Source organism: Gavia stellata, unplaced genomic scaffold, assembly GCF_030936135.1.
Source record: "Gavia stellata isolate bGavSte3 unplaced genomic scaffold, bGavSte3.hap2 HAP2_SCAFFOLD_59, whole genome shotgun sequence".
Taxonomy (NCBI): Eukaryota; Metazoa; Chordata; class Aves; order Gaviiformes; family Gaviidae; genus Gavia; species Gavia stellata.
In genome coordinates, this window is record NW_026776859.1 from 541577 (window position 1) to 556095 (window position 14519).

The following is a 14519-nucleotide window of genomic DNA, read 5'->3' on the forward strand; positions in this document are numbered from 1 at the left end:
AGAGACAGCTCTGCCCAGGAGCAGCTCCTCTGCAAAGCGCAGCAGGGCTGAGGGCACTGCCTGCAGGCACCGAGGGGAGAGGAGGGAGGCAGAGAGACTTTAAAGGCAGTGTGCAGTGGGAGGAGGATGAGGGCTCCTTCGAGCAGAAATCCTCACAGTCCTCTACATGGTAAGTCTCTGGCTGCAGGGCAATGAGCTTCGTGTTTCTGGAGGGATCTCCTTGAGCTGGTTCATCCCACGGTCTGTAGGCTCTGGCAGGAGGATTCTCACAGTTTCCCTAGTGTAGAGGAGGAGGACGTGCTCTTGAGCATGGCTTCCCAGCTGCACGCTCAGTGGGACAGGGAATGGTGGTTTCCTTGTCGTGGGGATGACTGTAGGGGTGCAAAGCTGCATGTGCAGCCAGGAGTGCCCAAGGCTGTCCTTCCGAGGAGGGTCCCTGCACCCCTGGGGATCACCCTGAGGCCATTTCCAAGGAGACTTTTCAAGAGGACGGTCAAAGTGGGGAATGACTTGAAAGGGAAGCAGTGTGCTTTGAGATCAGTCCTCTTGGTTGCCTGGCTGGGAAGTGGGCGGTGGGAATTTATTTTTCCACTCTTGAGGAGACCCAGAGATTCCCATTCTCTTTAGGACTTACCTGAGCTGCTCCTTAGCCCCTGTACAGACCGAGATGCCCCCGGAGCAGTTCCCTACTGCCAGGAGGTGCTTGCAGGGCAGAGCTGAGCACACAGTGAGTGGGATGGGGCTCTCTCTCTGTGAGCACTGAGAGGGAGGAGACTTGGGCACAGAGAAATAGTTCCTGCCAGAGACAGCTCCAGGCAGCAGAGACATTGTCAGAGAGGGAGAAGGTGGAGATCCTAGAAAGATAGTGGGAGGGGGATTCGGCACCTCCTTGCCATCCCCTGCAGTGCAAGCACCTTCCCTGGTCTCTTCTCCCACACAGCATTGCTCCCCACCCTCAGTGTCACAAGCACTTGGCCATCTGTTGCCTTCCCAGCAGCTTGAACAACAAAGAGGGGGGGTAAGAATGCAAGTTCAGCTGAGACACCAGCGCTGTGGGTCCTGTCATGCAGATTTTTCCATGCAGGAAAAGCAACCAAACCCCCTCCCGATTTTTGCAGCTCTGAGTCACTACAGTGTGTGGGGCTGGAAAAGATCTGACCCTCCCTTCAGGACATCCCATATTTTGGACATTTGACTCTTTCCCTGGGGGTCCTGCAGGGCTGCAGGCTGCCCTCCAGAGGGTCACAACTCTCCCACAGCATCACTGTGTTTTCCAAGTGCCCAACAGAGAAGACACTGCGAGGCTAAGGCCAAGGAAATGCTGCTGGAGGGCTGGATGTGGGCAGCTGCAATGAGCCCTCGGTGTCCCTGGCTGGGAGGGCAGAGCTGAGAGCCTCCTCTGCTACGATGAGATGGGATGCGGGGTTTGGAGATCCGCACTTGGAAACTGGACTCCTCAGCTCTCAGCATTGTCCTGGATCTTGTGGGGGGAACACCTGAGTGTTATTGTCCTCCAGCTCAAGGAGGTGCCAGCACAGGGCAGCTGAGAGCAGGGCTGATGGACACACCGTCAGTCCTCACTCTGCACTGAGGGACAGTCCCTTTGCCTGTCAGCACCCACAAGATTTCACTTGGAGTGCAGCAGGAATGCCAAGGACTCCAAAACTCCTCAGCAGTGGTGGGGCAGCTAGAACAAAATGCACAAACCAAAACCCCCTCAGCTCTGCTCTGCATTCGGGTGATTTGGGAGGGACAATGCTAAAAAGCTCTTTGATATCAAAAGTGGATTTAATCGGAAATCACCTTGTGTTCCTACTTATTTATTGGTGTAGGGCAGGACTGCATCCTGCAGAGCCCGCAGCAGAGCTCCCTTCTCCCAGGGGCACCCTCAGCCAGCACCAACCACAGCTCATGAAAGGAACCTGCAAAAGGTCTTCCTGAAAGGAGAGAGGAAATTTTGGAGGTTTCCACGAGAAACTGAATAGATTTTGTTCAGATGAATCTATCCTAACTTATGTATATTCCTTCTAGGACAGGATCCCATGCCCAGAGAAAGAAAATGTCCAACAGCAGTTCCATCATGGATTTCATTCTTCTGGCATTCGCAGACATGCGGGAGCTGCAGCTCTTGCACTTCTGGCTCTTCCTGGGCATCTACCTGGCTGCCCTCCTGGGCAACGGCCTCATCATCACCGCCGTAGCCTGTGACCACCGCCTCCACACCCCCATGTACTTCTTCCTCCTCAACCTCTCCCTCCTCGACCTGGGCTCCATCTCCACCACTCTCCCCAAAGCCATGGCCAATTCCCTCTGGGACACCAGGGCCATCTCCTACCAAGGGTGTGTGGCCCAGCTCTTTTTCTTTTTCTTCTTTATTTCTGCTGAGTATTTTCTTCTCACCGTCATGGCCTACGACCGCTACGTTGCCATCTGCAAACCCCTGCACTACGGGACCCTCCTGGGCAGCAGAGCTTGTGTCCACATGGCAGCAGCTGCCTGGGGCGGTGGGTTTCTCAATTCTCTCCTGCACACGGCCAATACATTTTCATTACCACTCTGCAAGGGCAATGCTGTGGACCAGTTCTTCTGTGAAATCCCCCAGATCCTCAAGCTCTCCTGCTCACACTCCTACCTCAGGGAAGTTGGGCTTCTTGTGGTTGGTGCGTGTTTAGCTTTTGGGTGTTTTGCTTCCATCGTGCTGTCCTATGTGCAGATCTTCAGGGCCGTGATGAGGATCCCCTCTGAGCAGGGACGGCACAAAGCCTTTTCCACGTGCCTCCCTCACCTGGTTGTGGTCTCCCTGTTTCTCAGCACTGCCATGTTTGCCTACTTCAAGCCCCCCTCCATCTCCTCCCAGTCTCTGGATCTGGTGGTGGCAGTGCTGTACTCGGTGGTGCCTCCAGCAGTGAACCCCCTCATCCACAGCATGAGGAACCAGGAGCTCAAGGGTGTTGTGAGGACAGTGATTTCAAGGACTTTTTTCAGTAGTCATAAACTTCCCATCTATCCACAAATGACTCCCATGGGAACGCATTCTAAGCCTATACTTTGTGAAGGGTTTTATTATCATTAACATCATTATAATTATATTCATAATTTTCATCATCTTTATCCTTATAATTATCACTATCATTATTGCTGTTTTTATTTGTGGTTATTACGTTCCTACAAAACGTTTTAGATTCGGGTCACTTCTCCTGTGGAATGAATCTTCTCTGCCTTGCCTGTTGCATGTATACAGGTATGTCTAATGCTGGGTCAGTGCTGACTCACTCACAGCAGCTCTTTCATAAATGGGTTTTCCCCAGTGCAGTTCCTGAAGCCTCGCCTTGTCTTCCAAAGCTGTTGCCAAGGATGGACATGAGCAACCTCACCCCAAAAAGGGCCTGTTGCTCCATGGATTCAGGAGCAAAGAGCTCAATGTCATGTGGTGACCTGTTAGAGACCAAGGTTTGGATTTACGTTTCTAGTTACAGTGGAGATGGTGAATGGTCACTGAGGTACATACGTGGGGCTGTCCCACATGGGGGACTTATCCCAGGGCTTCCAGCTATGGCAGGCGATGTCCTTAAGGACGGGAGTCTGGAGTTGCCTGGGGCATCTCCATGGGCAGCGTGTGCTTGGGGTGGGCAGTGACTTTAGCCCCACGAAGTGAGAGATCGCCCAAAATGGAGTCACCCAAAGGGAAAGTGCTGAACCCAGGGTTCTAGAGGAATCGAGGGCTCTGCAATCCCCGGAGAGGCAGTGGGCACCAAGCAGGTATGAAAAAGGAAGACTGGAAAGTGCTTCATGTGTCCTTCAGGCACAAATGAACACATCTCCTGTCCTCCAAAAAGCACCATAGTCCCTTCAAGCACCTGCCACATCCAGAGACCCCCAGGGAGGCGGATTAGCAGTAGTGATCCCCATCCAGCCCAGGACCCTGCAGCAAACATGGGGAGGGGGCCAGGAACCGTCCAGCCACATCAGAGGAGAGGTGGGGGAAGTTGAGGTGGCAGCTGTTGTGGCCTGGAAATTGCCTGGGGGAGAAAAATTCTGGCATTCCGCTCATCAGCGGTAGCGTCCAGACTCTGGTTAGCCTAAAACATGTTCACAGTGCAGAGCCAGAAGTCCTTTCTGTCCTGGTGCTCCACGAGGCCTGGGAAGTGGATGAGGAAGAATTGGTGTCCCTCACGCCCCACCCCTTCGTGCCATCATCCCTCCTGAAGCGTGGCATTGAAAGAGAGGCTGGGAACCTTTGTCAGGGCTTGCACTGAAGGAAGCGCAACCATGGGAGTTCCTGTTGTCCCTCGGTCCCTGTGGCCAGCACCTGCCCTTGAGACAGTCTCCCTCCACCCCCTACGCTGGCCCAAAAGTCACCCCCAAGCCTGACCCTTTGTACCGTCCATTTCCAGCCCTGGCCATTCACCGTGGTCCAGCTGTGGGCTGATCATTTCAATGTGACCGGCTCCGCCTGCACTGGGGGAACATCCAGCCCTTGCCTGGCTCACACAGGCCCAGACCCTGGCAGAGCCCACAGCAGGGCCGTCTACGGACCCCTGCATGGGATATGGCCAAGTCTGGGGAGGGACCAGTGCTGGGGAGGGCTGCCAAAGCAGGAGGGCTGCAGAGGGATGTGGCACCGAGGTCTACTGGGCAGACCATACCAGGGGGACGGCTTCCCACCCTGCCCTGTTGATGCCTGCACAGCTGGGCTGCGGGGCAGCAGAGCTGCGCTGGTGCAGGGATGAGAACAAGCGCCATGATGCTCCAGGAAGCTCCCACACTGCCAGGACACCAAAATTACCCTCAAAATAGGCTCAGACAGGCAGGGCTGTCACCCTACTCACCGCACTGGCGGTGCAGGGTGAGCACCACCCGCTCCAGCTCTGCCAGCAGACTCTCTGAAGCCAGAGCAGCTCCCCACAGTCAGGATCGGACTCACTAGTGCTCGCAGGCTTGGGGGTGCCTTGGGGTTGCAGCCCCTGGCACCACTTGCCAGGAGGCCCAAGACATGAGGGCCAGCATCGGCTCCCTCTGCCGCAGCCCATGGTGCCTCCTTTCCTGTGTCACCACCCTCTCTCGGGAGCACCGCTGGGTGCATTGCTCCCTGCCTTGGTTGAAGGGAAGCTGCTGGAGGTCTTGTCTGCTGTCCCCCATGGCCACTGGCTCTGTCCCAGCATCAGCTCACATTCACTACCGCAATCCTTCTGAAAGGCACGTCTTTGCTCGGATCTGGCCACCACAGCCTGCCTGCATGGTTCCAGAGGGTGCCAGCAAGGCTGTGCTTGGACAGTAGGTTGTGATGTAAGGGTGATGATCTGGCTGGGGATCATGAGGAGAAGGAAAAGACAAGAAACCATAAAGACAAGAAGCAGTAAGGGGGATTTCTTATCAGGTTAAGAAAGAAAAAACCCCATGTACATCTATATACTCATACACATATAGATATACACTTATTTCAGCATATATATACACATACATCACCACGATAGAGATTTTCAAAACTCAGCTGGAGAAAGCACTGACCTGCCTGATCGAACTGTAAACTTCTCCCTGCCCAGAGCAGACCTCCAGATGTCCCTTCTGACGCAAAGCCTCAAGGAAGAAGGGCCTGGACATGGACTCGGGGGTAGGGGACACTGCTGTATGTTGAGGCATTGCTGCCATTTATCATCACTGGTCCACCCTGTCCTCAGGGTTGCAACGTGAGGGAGATCCTCCTCAGAAGGAGGCTCTGCTCCAAGGGACACCAGGAGTCCAGGTGGTGCGGGGATACTACAGAAAATATCTCAGAAACACTGCCAGGCAGTGCAGAAGCACAGAATCCCAAAATAGTTGGGTTTGGAAAGGATCTCGATGTTACAATTCTGTAATACAAAAACTCATCTACACAATGTATGTATGTGAGCAGGCACTTCTTTACTGCAGCGCTGGACGCACAGGGGATCACTCCACCTAGTGTGGGTGCTTAGTTTCTCCACTACAAAAGCTACATTCAATCAAAGTATACATATTCATTGTATTTCCAAGAAACAATTAACAGAGTCATACAATTTCCAAGAACTCATTAATATATGCAAATGCTTCTGACGCATGCGCCTCCAGGTACAGAGGTGGTGGTCTAAGGTCCTCTGGTGGTCGTCCGTAGTCTTCCTCGTGGTGTCCTCTAGTTGAACCCAATCTTTGCGCAGGCTCAGCTTAGTTGCAAAATTCCATTCTTGGAATCTTCCTAAGTTTTCCTCGGTTTACTGACCAGGCCTACAACTTATCATTCTCTTGACACCAAATCCTACCTATTCACAATGCTAGATTGTTCAACAGTTAGTTTATAATTAAATCACAGATAAATCATACCTAGTTACCATCACACAAAATACATAATTTAATTTCTCATTAATTGCTCTCTTGATTATACCATTCTATCAATATCCATACTTAAAATAATCCATGGTTATTTCTATTAATATCTATTGATTGGCATTCTTGATATCCGAATCAAGATGGGAAAGGTAAGGAATTTTCCAGGCAGCATCACCGGTGCATATCAGGTCACATTGTCACGGGACTCAAACAAAACTTCTCTATTTGATTCTTCATTGTTCCATCTCGTTACGATTAGTTCCTTAATAGGGAACAGTGACTCCCTGGGGAGGTTCCTATGGTTATTGGTTCAAACTTAACAATCCTAACTTAGGCATTTGTATTTTACTGTTTTATTTATTAATCAAACTTAACCTTTCTATATCATCAAATCTTGTTCATTTAGACATCAGAGTATTTGCAACAGTATGGCATCCATTGTCATGCCCAGGCTGTTTTGTTTAGGAACACTCCTCACCCAGTCAGGTCGCAGCCCACACTGCTGCACAGGGTTATTCTGTCCCTGGTGCAGAGCTTCTCCCTTCTCCTTGTCGATCTTCGGGAGGGTTTTGGGGTTTTTTTGACCAAATCCCCAAGTGTGTCGGGGTCCCTCTGGGCTGGAGCCCTGTTGTGCCAGCATATAGGGTATGTTTGCTGATGGCAAAGAGGAACTGGAGAGGCTCCAGAGGCGATCTGCCAGGATGGAGTTTGGAGCCTGTGTAGAGAGCCTGAAGGTGCTGGGCTTCTTTAGCCTGCTGAAGTGGGGACTCAGGGTGCTACAGTAGTAGCCTGCAAGAGCTTGAAGGGTGGTTTCAGAAATGATAGAACTTTTCTTGGTAGTGAGAAGAGAAGGAAACCTCCACAAGGTGCAGCTTGGAACGTTCAGACTGGAGGTGAGGAAAAAGAAGTCTCACTCAAAGGGTAGCCTTGTGGTTCAGAAGGTCACCCAGAGGGAGTCTGGATCAGCCCATGGCTTTGTGTTTCAAGGAACAGCCAGCAAGGGTAGAGAGACATCAGTGAAGGTATACAAATGCTGGGATGAGAGCCAGGTGGGAAAACAAGAAGGGTGTCAACAGCCTGAAGGGAAAGAGGTGCGGGCATGGGACAGTGTAGGACAGCCTGCAGTAGAGATGGCCAAGGGCTCTATCAAGGCTGAAAGATCCAACAGGACGGAGGTCTTTGTCCTCTTGGCTATAGCAGTTGCCTGTGCCACCAAGACCAGTGAGATGAAACTCTGAGGGTAGCAGGATCAGCCTTCCCAGGGCCTGGGGGTCAGGGTTTGGCCTTTCTGCTTCATGAAATGAATAAAGGGTTATTTTTTATTTTAAAGGCAATATTTCATTACTTTTTAGTTTAGAGAAGAGTTTATAACAGCATTCTCCAAGTGATAGTGATCTAGGGTGTCTCCTCAGGAGGTCTGGACAAGTGGTTCCCTGAGGTCTGTCACAGTATGGACAACCTTGCTCCTCACCTCCCCAACCCCACCATTTCTCTCATTCTCCCCCTGGGACTTGCATCACCTTTCCTTACATCAGACTTCTGCACCAAAGTCTGCAGCTGGAAGCTACAGCTCCTTTGCACCATCTCCCGCCTGCTTTCCTTAGAGAACTGGCGGCACACAGGCACAGGAGAATTTTTCCTATTTGCAAGCAAAGACAAGCAAAGTGCGGTAAAGTTTCATAAACAATAAAACACACTCCTCCACCATATGCGGAGTACAAGCTGTCCCTAATGAGGTTGCCTTTCTTCAGGGGATAATCTTATGAGAAATATTTCAGGTAGGTAGGTGCAAAAAGGTAGATATAAAGACAATTAAAGAGTTGCCTAAGGAGACAATTAGACTGTTGAAAGACACGTAAGCTTTTACTCCCTGAAGCTCAAAGCAGCAGCTGAGGTGAGAGGTATCTGAATGAACAAAGAATAAAGGAAGGAGAAAACTGGAGAATAATGGAACTGGACTTTGCCCAGCCAGTCTGCATCTGAAGAGATGACTTTAGAAATGGTCATTGTATCCTGGACCGATGCAGATACATGAAAGAGTAGAGAAATTAAGTATGTGGTATCACAGGCAGAATAGTGGTAGTGACGTTAGAGGGGAAGATTGCTATTTCTTTGGAAATACACTTTTGAAAGGTCATGGGATTGGCAGAGGTCTCTTGTGAGAGAGAACAAGCCAATGTTGCACCCAGCTTTGAAGGAATCCAAAAGGGCAACCCCGGGAACCACGGGCTGTACAAGCTCACTTTGGTGAGGAGTGTGCCATCGACTAGAGTCCTCGTGGGTGACAATTCTGGGCACCTAAAAGAGGGTAACTGTCAACACGGACTTCCCAAGGGTAAATTATGCCTCATCGACCTGATAGCCTGCAGTTGTGCGTGAGGAGATAAAAAGCGGATGTCGTTTCCCTCAGCTTCAGCAAAACTCTTGGCATGGTCTCCCTCAACGTTCTTCTACCCAAGTTAGGCCATGACATTCTGGACGGGGAGACCAACAGATGGGCAAAACACCAGTTGGCTGATGAGGCTGAGAGCGCGCAGTGGTGAAGGGGTCATACCCTACCTGGAGGCCACTGGGACATGCTGGGGCATTGTGGGGCAGCACAGGGGACTCTCCTGACCCTGTGCAGTTTAACATCCATGACCCGGAGGAGGCAACTCTCACCACATTTGTCGATGGCACTGAATGGGAGGACCATTCCTGTGGTCTAGGGATGCCATTCAGGGGAAACGTGACAGGCAGAAGGACTGTCCTGTCAGGAACTTCATGAGCTACAAGAAGGACAAAGGCCAGATCCTGCATCTTGGATAGACTAATGCCCTGCAGTTGCAGGGCCTTGCGGATTGCCTTCCTGGGGGGTAGCTCTGCAGAAAAGGCCCTGGTGGTGCTGGGAGACAGAAGGCAAAACACGATCCCACCATGCGACCTGGCAGCCAAGGCAGCCAGCAGTGTCCGGGAGCGTATAAAGAGGAGCCTTGCCAAAAGAGTGAGGGAAGTGATTGTCTCCCCATGCTCATCGCTCGCTAGACCACCTGTACACCACTGTGGTAATTTTTGGGCCTCCACTGGCGAAGGGAAGGAGGGAGTAAGCATCTGGGTGGCTGCTGGGCAATCGGCCAGAGACAACCCACCACAGCAAGCCAGAAGATGTGTATAACTGGGAGGGAGTTCAGTGGAGAGTCACCGAGATGCTCAGGGGCTGGCGCACTTGCCTGGGAGGAGAAACTGAGGGAAAGGGCCTTGTTCAACCTGCCGAAGGGAAGGGCTTGGGAACCTCATAGTGACCTGCCAGTCCCTATGGGGAGGTTTACTGATGAAGGAGGTTCCCACAAGGAGAGCAAAAGCTGCAGTCCCCAAGGCCAGAGAGAAACGGGCCTGGGCTGTGCAGCCCCGGCAGGAGAGGGCTTTGCTCTCCAGGTGACTCTGCAGCACCGCGGGCCCTGTGGCACAGGAGAAGCTCATCTCCAAGAAGGAGAAGCTGCTGCTGCTGCTGCTGCTGAGAAAGTCCGAGGGGGAGGACAGCCTGTGATCCAGCCACGCTGTGGACATCATGCTGGGGGCCGACCGGCTGGAGAGCAGCTCTGCAGAGAAGCACCTTGGGGTGCCAGAGGAGAAGCAGCCGATCACGAGCCATCAGTGCACCCCTGCGGCAAAGGCCAAGAGCCTCCTGGGCTGCATTACGGAAAGCATTGCTGGCAGATGGAGGGAGGTGACCCTCCCCCTCCTGTCAGCACTGGTGAGGCCACATCTGGAGTGCGGTGTCCAGTGCTGGGCTCCCCATTACAGGAAACTGGACCTACTAAAGCAATTCCAGCAAAGGGCCGTTAAGCTGGTTTAAGGGACTGGAGCGTCTTTCATAGAAGGAAAGGCTGTGAGATGTGGGACTGTTCAGTCTGGAGAAGAAAAGGCTTGGAGGGATCTTCTTAATGTATTAATTCCATCTGAGCCCAAGAAAACACTTTTTGGCTCTGAGGGCTGTCAATCACTAGAACAGGTTGCCCGGAGAAGTTGTGGAGTTTCCATCCATGGAGATATTCCAAACCCACCTAGATAAGGTGCTGAGCAACCTGCTCTAGCTGACCCTGCCTCAGCTGGGGGTTTGGACTAGATGATCTCCAGATGTCCCTTCTAATCTTAACATTTCTGTGATTCTGTGAGTATAAAGGAGAAAAGTAAGAGAGAAAGAAATGAACACCACATAGCCTTGACTGCAAATATGGTGGGATGCGATGGAGAAGACCCATGCTGGAGGAGGGGATAAGTGTGAGGTGGAAGGAGGGGCAGAGATGTTCTGTTCTGACTGTTAACCCCCTCTTCACCATCCCCCCTGTGCCTCTTGGGCTTGGGCCGGGTAGATGAATTAAGAACAATGGAGGAGTTTGAGCCTGGGAGGAATTGTGAGCATTTCTGGTTTATTTTCTTTCTTCCATTGCCCTTTTGAGTCAGGAGAATGACTGAGCCGCTGGGTACTGTTGTGGCTGCTGCTAGCAACAACCCACCACCGCAGGAGTGCATCAGGACTGCTGCATCCAGATTGAGGCTTCCCTGCACAAGAAAGACCCTGACAGACTGGAGCGAGTCCTGCAGAGGCCAGAAGGATGGCTGGGGCCTTGAGCACATTTTGGACAAGGAGAGGCCAAGAGAGCTGGCTTTTGAGAAATACTTCAGAGCAAAACACTGAAGGAAGGACCCAGGCTAGTTGGTGGGATCTCAATCCATGGAGATGTTCAGTATTTGTCAGGACAAGGCCATGAGCACCTGGCCTAGCTGGGGCTGTCTGAGAATGGGCTTGGCTGAGAGACCAGCTGTGGCAAGAGCTCTGAGACTTGTGTGTAACGAGTGTCAGTAGGAAACTGGTTCCCTTTTTATTAAGAATGGCAGTGGAGTTGGGTATCACTGAGCCCCAGAGGAGGACAGAGATGACCATGCAGATAAGGTCCCTCGACAGGGCTGGGGTGTATGACCAGACAAGGAAATGGCCAGTGTGTGGGATCGATCTGGTACAATTTTGCTGGGGCAGCTTCCCCAGGGTGTCCAGGGAACGTGGCACAGATGAGGCCCCTCTCTTCCGCACCTTTGGTGCCTTGCTTCCTTCACCATGACACCTGGCTCTGCACGGTGAGCACACTGCTGTGTGCCCCCACCCTGCACACTCACTCAGCTGAGCTCTACACTAGCGTTTTCCTCTCCCAGGCTCTTCCCAGCCCACCTCAGTCCCACCCCAACTCTCCCCACAACCCCTGCCCGCTCCCCAGTCATACCAAGCACAGCAGACCAGTCTGGGCTGACCCCACGGCAGTGCCCACCACAGTCGCTGCAGAGCTCTGGGCACTGACCCCACAGCCCCAAGACCCTCTGAAGGGCACAGCAGGTCCTGGGGGGCAGAGAGGGGTCTCAGCCTCCCCATCAGCCCCAGGGCTTGTGCTGCCCTCAAGAGAATGTGGAAACAGAGGCTAGGCACTCTCTGGCTCTCCTGAATTCATATTGTCGGTGATCCCCAACCCTGACCGAATTTGCCCCCTCCTCTGCTCCCACCAGCCCCACTCCCCAGGGCAGCACAACAGTCCTGGCCCTGGGGGTGCTCAGGCAGCTCCTGCACCTCTCCAGTCTTCCCTCCCTGTGCCTGCTGGCTCCCCACTGACTGCCATGGCACTGCAGAGTTCTTGTTCGTGGATACCTCAATTTAGTGCTCTGCTTTTAGGGGACTTCACCTCTGAGGGTGTTTCACCTTCTGTGTCTCCATTGACTCCTGACCCCAGGGCACATGGCTGGTGCCCGTCCTCTCCTGACCCCTCCAAATTAATTTCCAGAGAGTCTGCTAAATGCCATGAGTCCTGACATTCATGAAGCAGCCTGAGGAGATAAAGGGGAGCTCAGGCACCAACTCCACTGCCACTGGACACCAAGAAGAGCCTTTAAAACCAGAACATTTGGTCCAATGGAACCCAAATGTACGATGAGCTTTACCCCAAAAACATTGAGAACAGAAGGAGAAGAGACTCTCTAAAAGACCAATTCTTTGGACATTTTATTGGCAGTGACTTTGGAGGACAGCCCAGGCTCCAAGCACTGCTCTTGGGAGATGACCTTTTATTGAAGAGCTGCTCTTGGACAGGTCATATTTGACACAGTGTAGTGTGAGGGTGAGCCACAACAGGATCAAGCCTCAAAAGAACTAGCATAAACCGAGAAAATTCTACAGAAGTAGGGTTATCACAAAAGAAAAAAAGCAGACTCATGGCCTAAGATAAACACGGAAAAATGTGAAGAGAAGGGGAGGCAGGTTATTGTTGGTAAGCATCCATGTGGCCAGTTTCCATAGGGCATCCTTGAGCTCCTGGTTCCTCATGCTGTAGATGAGGGGGTTCACTGCTGGAGGCACCACCGAGTACAGCACTGCCACCACCAGGTTCAGACCAGGGAAGGAGATGGAGTGGCACTTCAGGTAGGCAAACATGCCAGTGCTGATATACATGGAGACCACGGCCAGGTGAGGGAGGCACGTGGAAAAGGCTTTGTGCCGTCGCTGCTCAGAGGGGATCCTCAGCACAGCCCTGAAGATCTGCACATAGGACAGCACGATGGAAGCAAAACACCCAATTGCTAAACAGGCACTAAACACAAGAAATCCAACTTCCCTGAATTCGGAGTGTGAGCAGGAGAGCTTGAGGATCTGGGGGATTTCGCAGAAGAACTGGTCCACAGCATTGCCCTTGCAGAGTGGTAATGAAAATGTATTGGCCGTGTGCAGGAGAGAATTGATAAACCCACTGCCCCAGGCAGCTGCTGCCATGTGGACACAAGCTCTGCTGCCCAGGAGGGTCCCGTAGTGCAGGGGTTTGCAGATGGCAACGTAGCGGTCATAGGCCATGACAGTGAGAAGAAAATACTCAGCAGAAATAAAGAAGAAAAAGAAAAAGAGCTGGGCCACACACCCTTGGTAGGAGATGGCCCTGGTGTCCCAGAGGGAATTGGCCATGGCTTTGGGGAGAGTGGTGGAGATGGAGCCCAGGTCGAGGAGGGAGAGGTTGAGGAGGAAGAAGTACATGGGGGTGTGGAGGCGGTGGTCACAGGCTACGGCGGTGATGATGAGGCCGTTGCCCAGGAGGGCAGCCAGGTAGATGCCCAGGAAGAGCCAGAAGTGCAAGAGCTGCAGCTCCCGCATGTCTGCGAATGCCAGAAGAATGAAATCCATGATGGAACTGCTGTTGGACATTTTCTTTCTCTGGGCATGGGATCCTGTCCTAGAAGGAATATACATAAGTTAGGATAGATTCATCTGAACAAAATCTATTCAGTTTCTCGTGGAAACCTCCAAAATTTCCTCTCTCCTTTCAGGAAGACCTTTTGCAGGTTCCTTTCATGAGCTGTGGTTGGTGCTGGCTGAGGGTGCCCCTGGGAGAAGGGAGCTCTGCTGCGGGCTCTGCAGGATGCAGTCCTGCCCTACACCAATAAGTAAGTAGGAACACAAGGTGATTTCCGATTAAATCCACTTTTGATATCAAAGAGCTTTTCAGCATTGTCCCTCCCAAATCACCCGAATGCAGAGCAGAGCTGAGGGGGTTTTGGTTTGTGCATTTTGTTCTAGCTGCCCCACCACTGCTGAGGAGTTTTGGAGTCCTTGGCATTCCTGCTGCACTCCAGGTGAAATCTTGTGGGTGCTGACAGGCAAAGGGACTGTCCCTCAGTGCAGAGTGAGGACTGACGGTGTGTCCATCAGCCCTTCTCTCAGCTGCCCTGTGCTGGCACCTCCTTGAGCTGGAGGACAATAACACTCAGGTGTTCCCCCCACAAGATCCAGGACAATGCTGAGAGCTGAGGAGTCCAGTTTCCAAGTGCAGATCTCCAAACCCCGCATCCCATCTCATCGTAGCAGAGGAGGCTCTCAGCTCTGCCCTCCCAGCCAGGGACACCGAGGGCTCATTGCAGCTGCCCACATCCAGCCCTCCAGCAGCATTTCCTTGGCCTTAGCCTCGCAGTGTCTTCTCTGTTGGGCACTTGGAAAACACAGTGATGCTGTGGGAGAGTTGTGACCCTCTGGAGGGCAGCCTGCAGCCCTGCAGGACCCCCAGGGAAAGAGTCAAATGTCCTAAATTTGGGATGTCCTGAAGGGAGGGTCAGATCTTTTCCAGCCCCACACACTGTAGTGACTCAGAGCTGCAAAAATCGGGAGGGGGTTT

At 52.4% G+C, this 14519-nt stretch overlaps 2 protein-coding genes across 2 annotated transcripts; one reads left to right on the top strand and one right to left on the bottom strand.

Moving 5' to 3' along the window:
• Positions 1 to 2059: 2059 nt before the first annotated feature.
• On the top strand, positions 2060 to 3073 carry LOC132321360 (olfactory receptor 14J1-like). The gene has a single exon (XM_059834865.1). The coding sequence runs from the start codon at positions 2060 to 2062 to the stop codon at positions 3071 to 3073; it is 1014 nt and encodes a 337-aa protein (XP_059690848.1).
• A 9501-nt stretch (positions 3074 to 12574) lies between these two features.
• On the bottom strand, positions 12575 to 13555 carry LOC132321361 (olfactory receptor 14J1-like). The gene has a single exon (XM_059834866.1). It carries the CDS (start codon positions 13553 to 13555, stop codon positions 12575 to 12577), a length of 981 nt encoding a protein of 326 aa, XP_059690849.1.
• Between the last annotated feature and the right edge of the window lie 964 nt (positions 13556 to 14519).

Coding starts and splice junctions, on each gene's coding strand:
- LOC132321360 (XM_059834865.1), top strand. CDS start 2,060: ATGTCCAACAGCAGTTCCATCATGGATTTCATTCTTCTGGCATTCGCA.
- LOC132321361 (XM_059834866.1), bottom strand. CDS start 13,555: ATGTCCAACAGCAGTTCCATCATGGATTTCATTCTTCTGGCATTCGCA.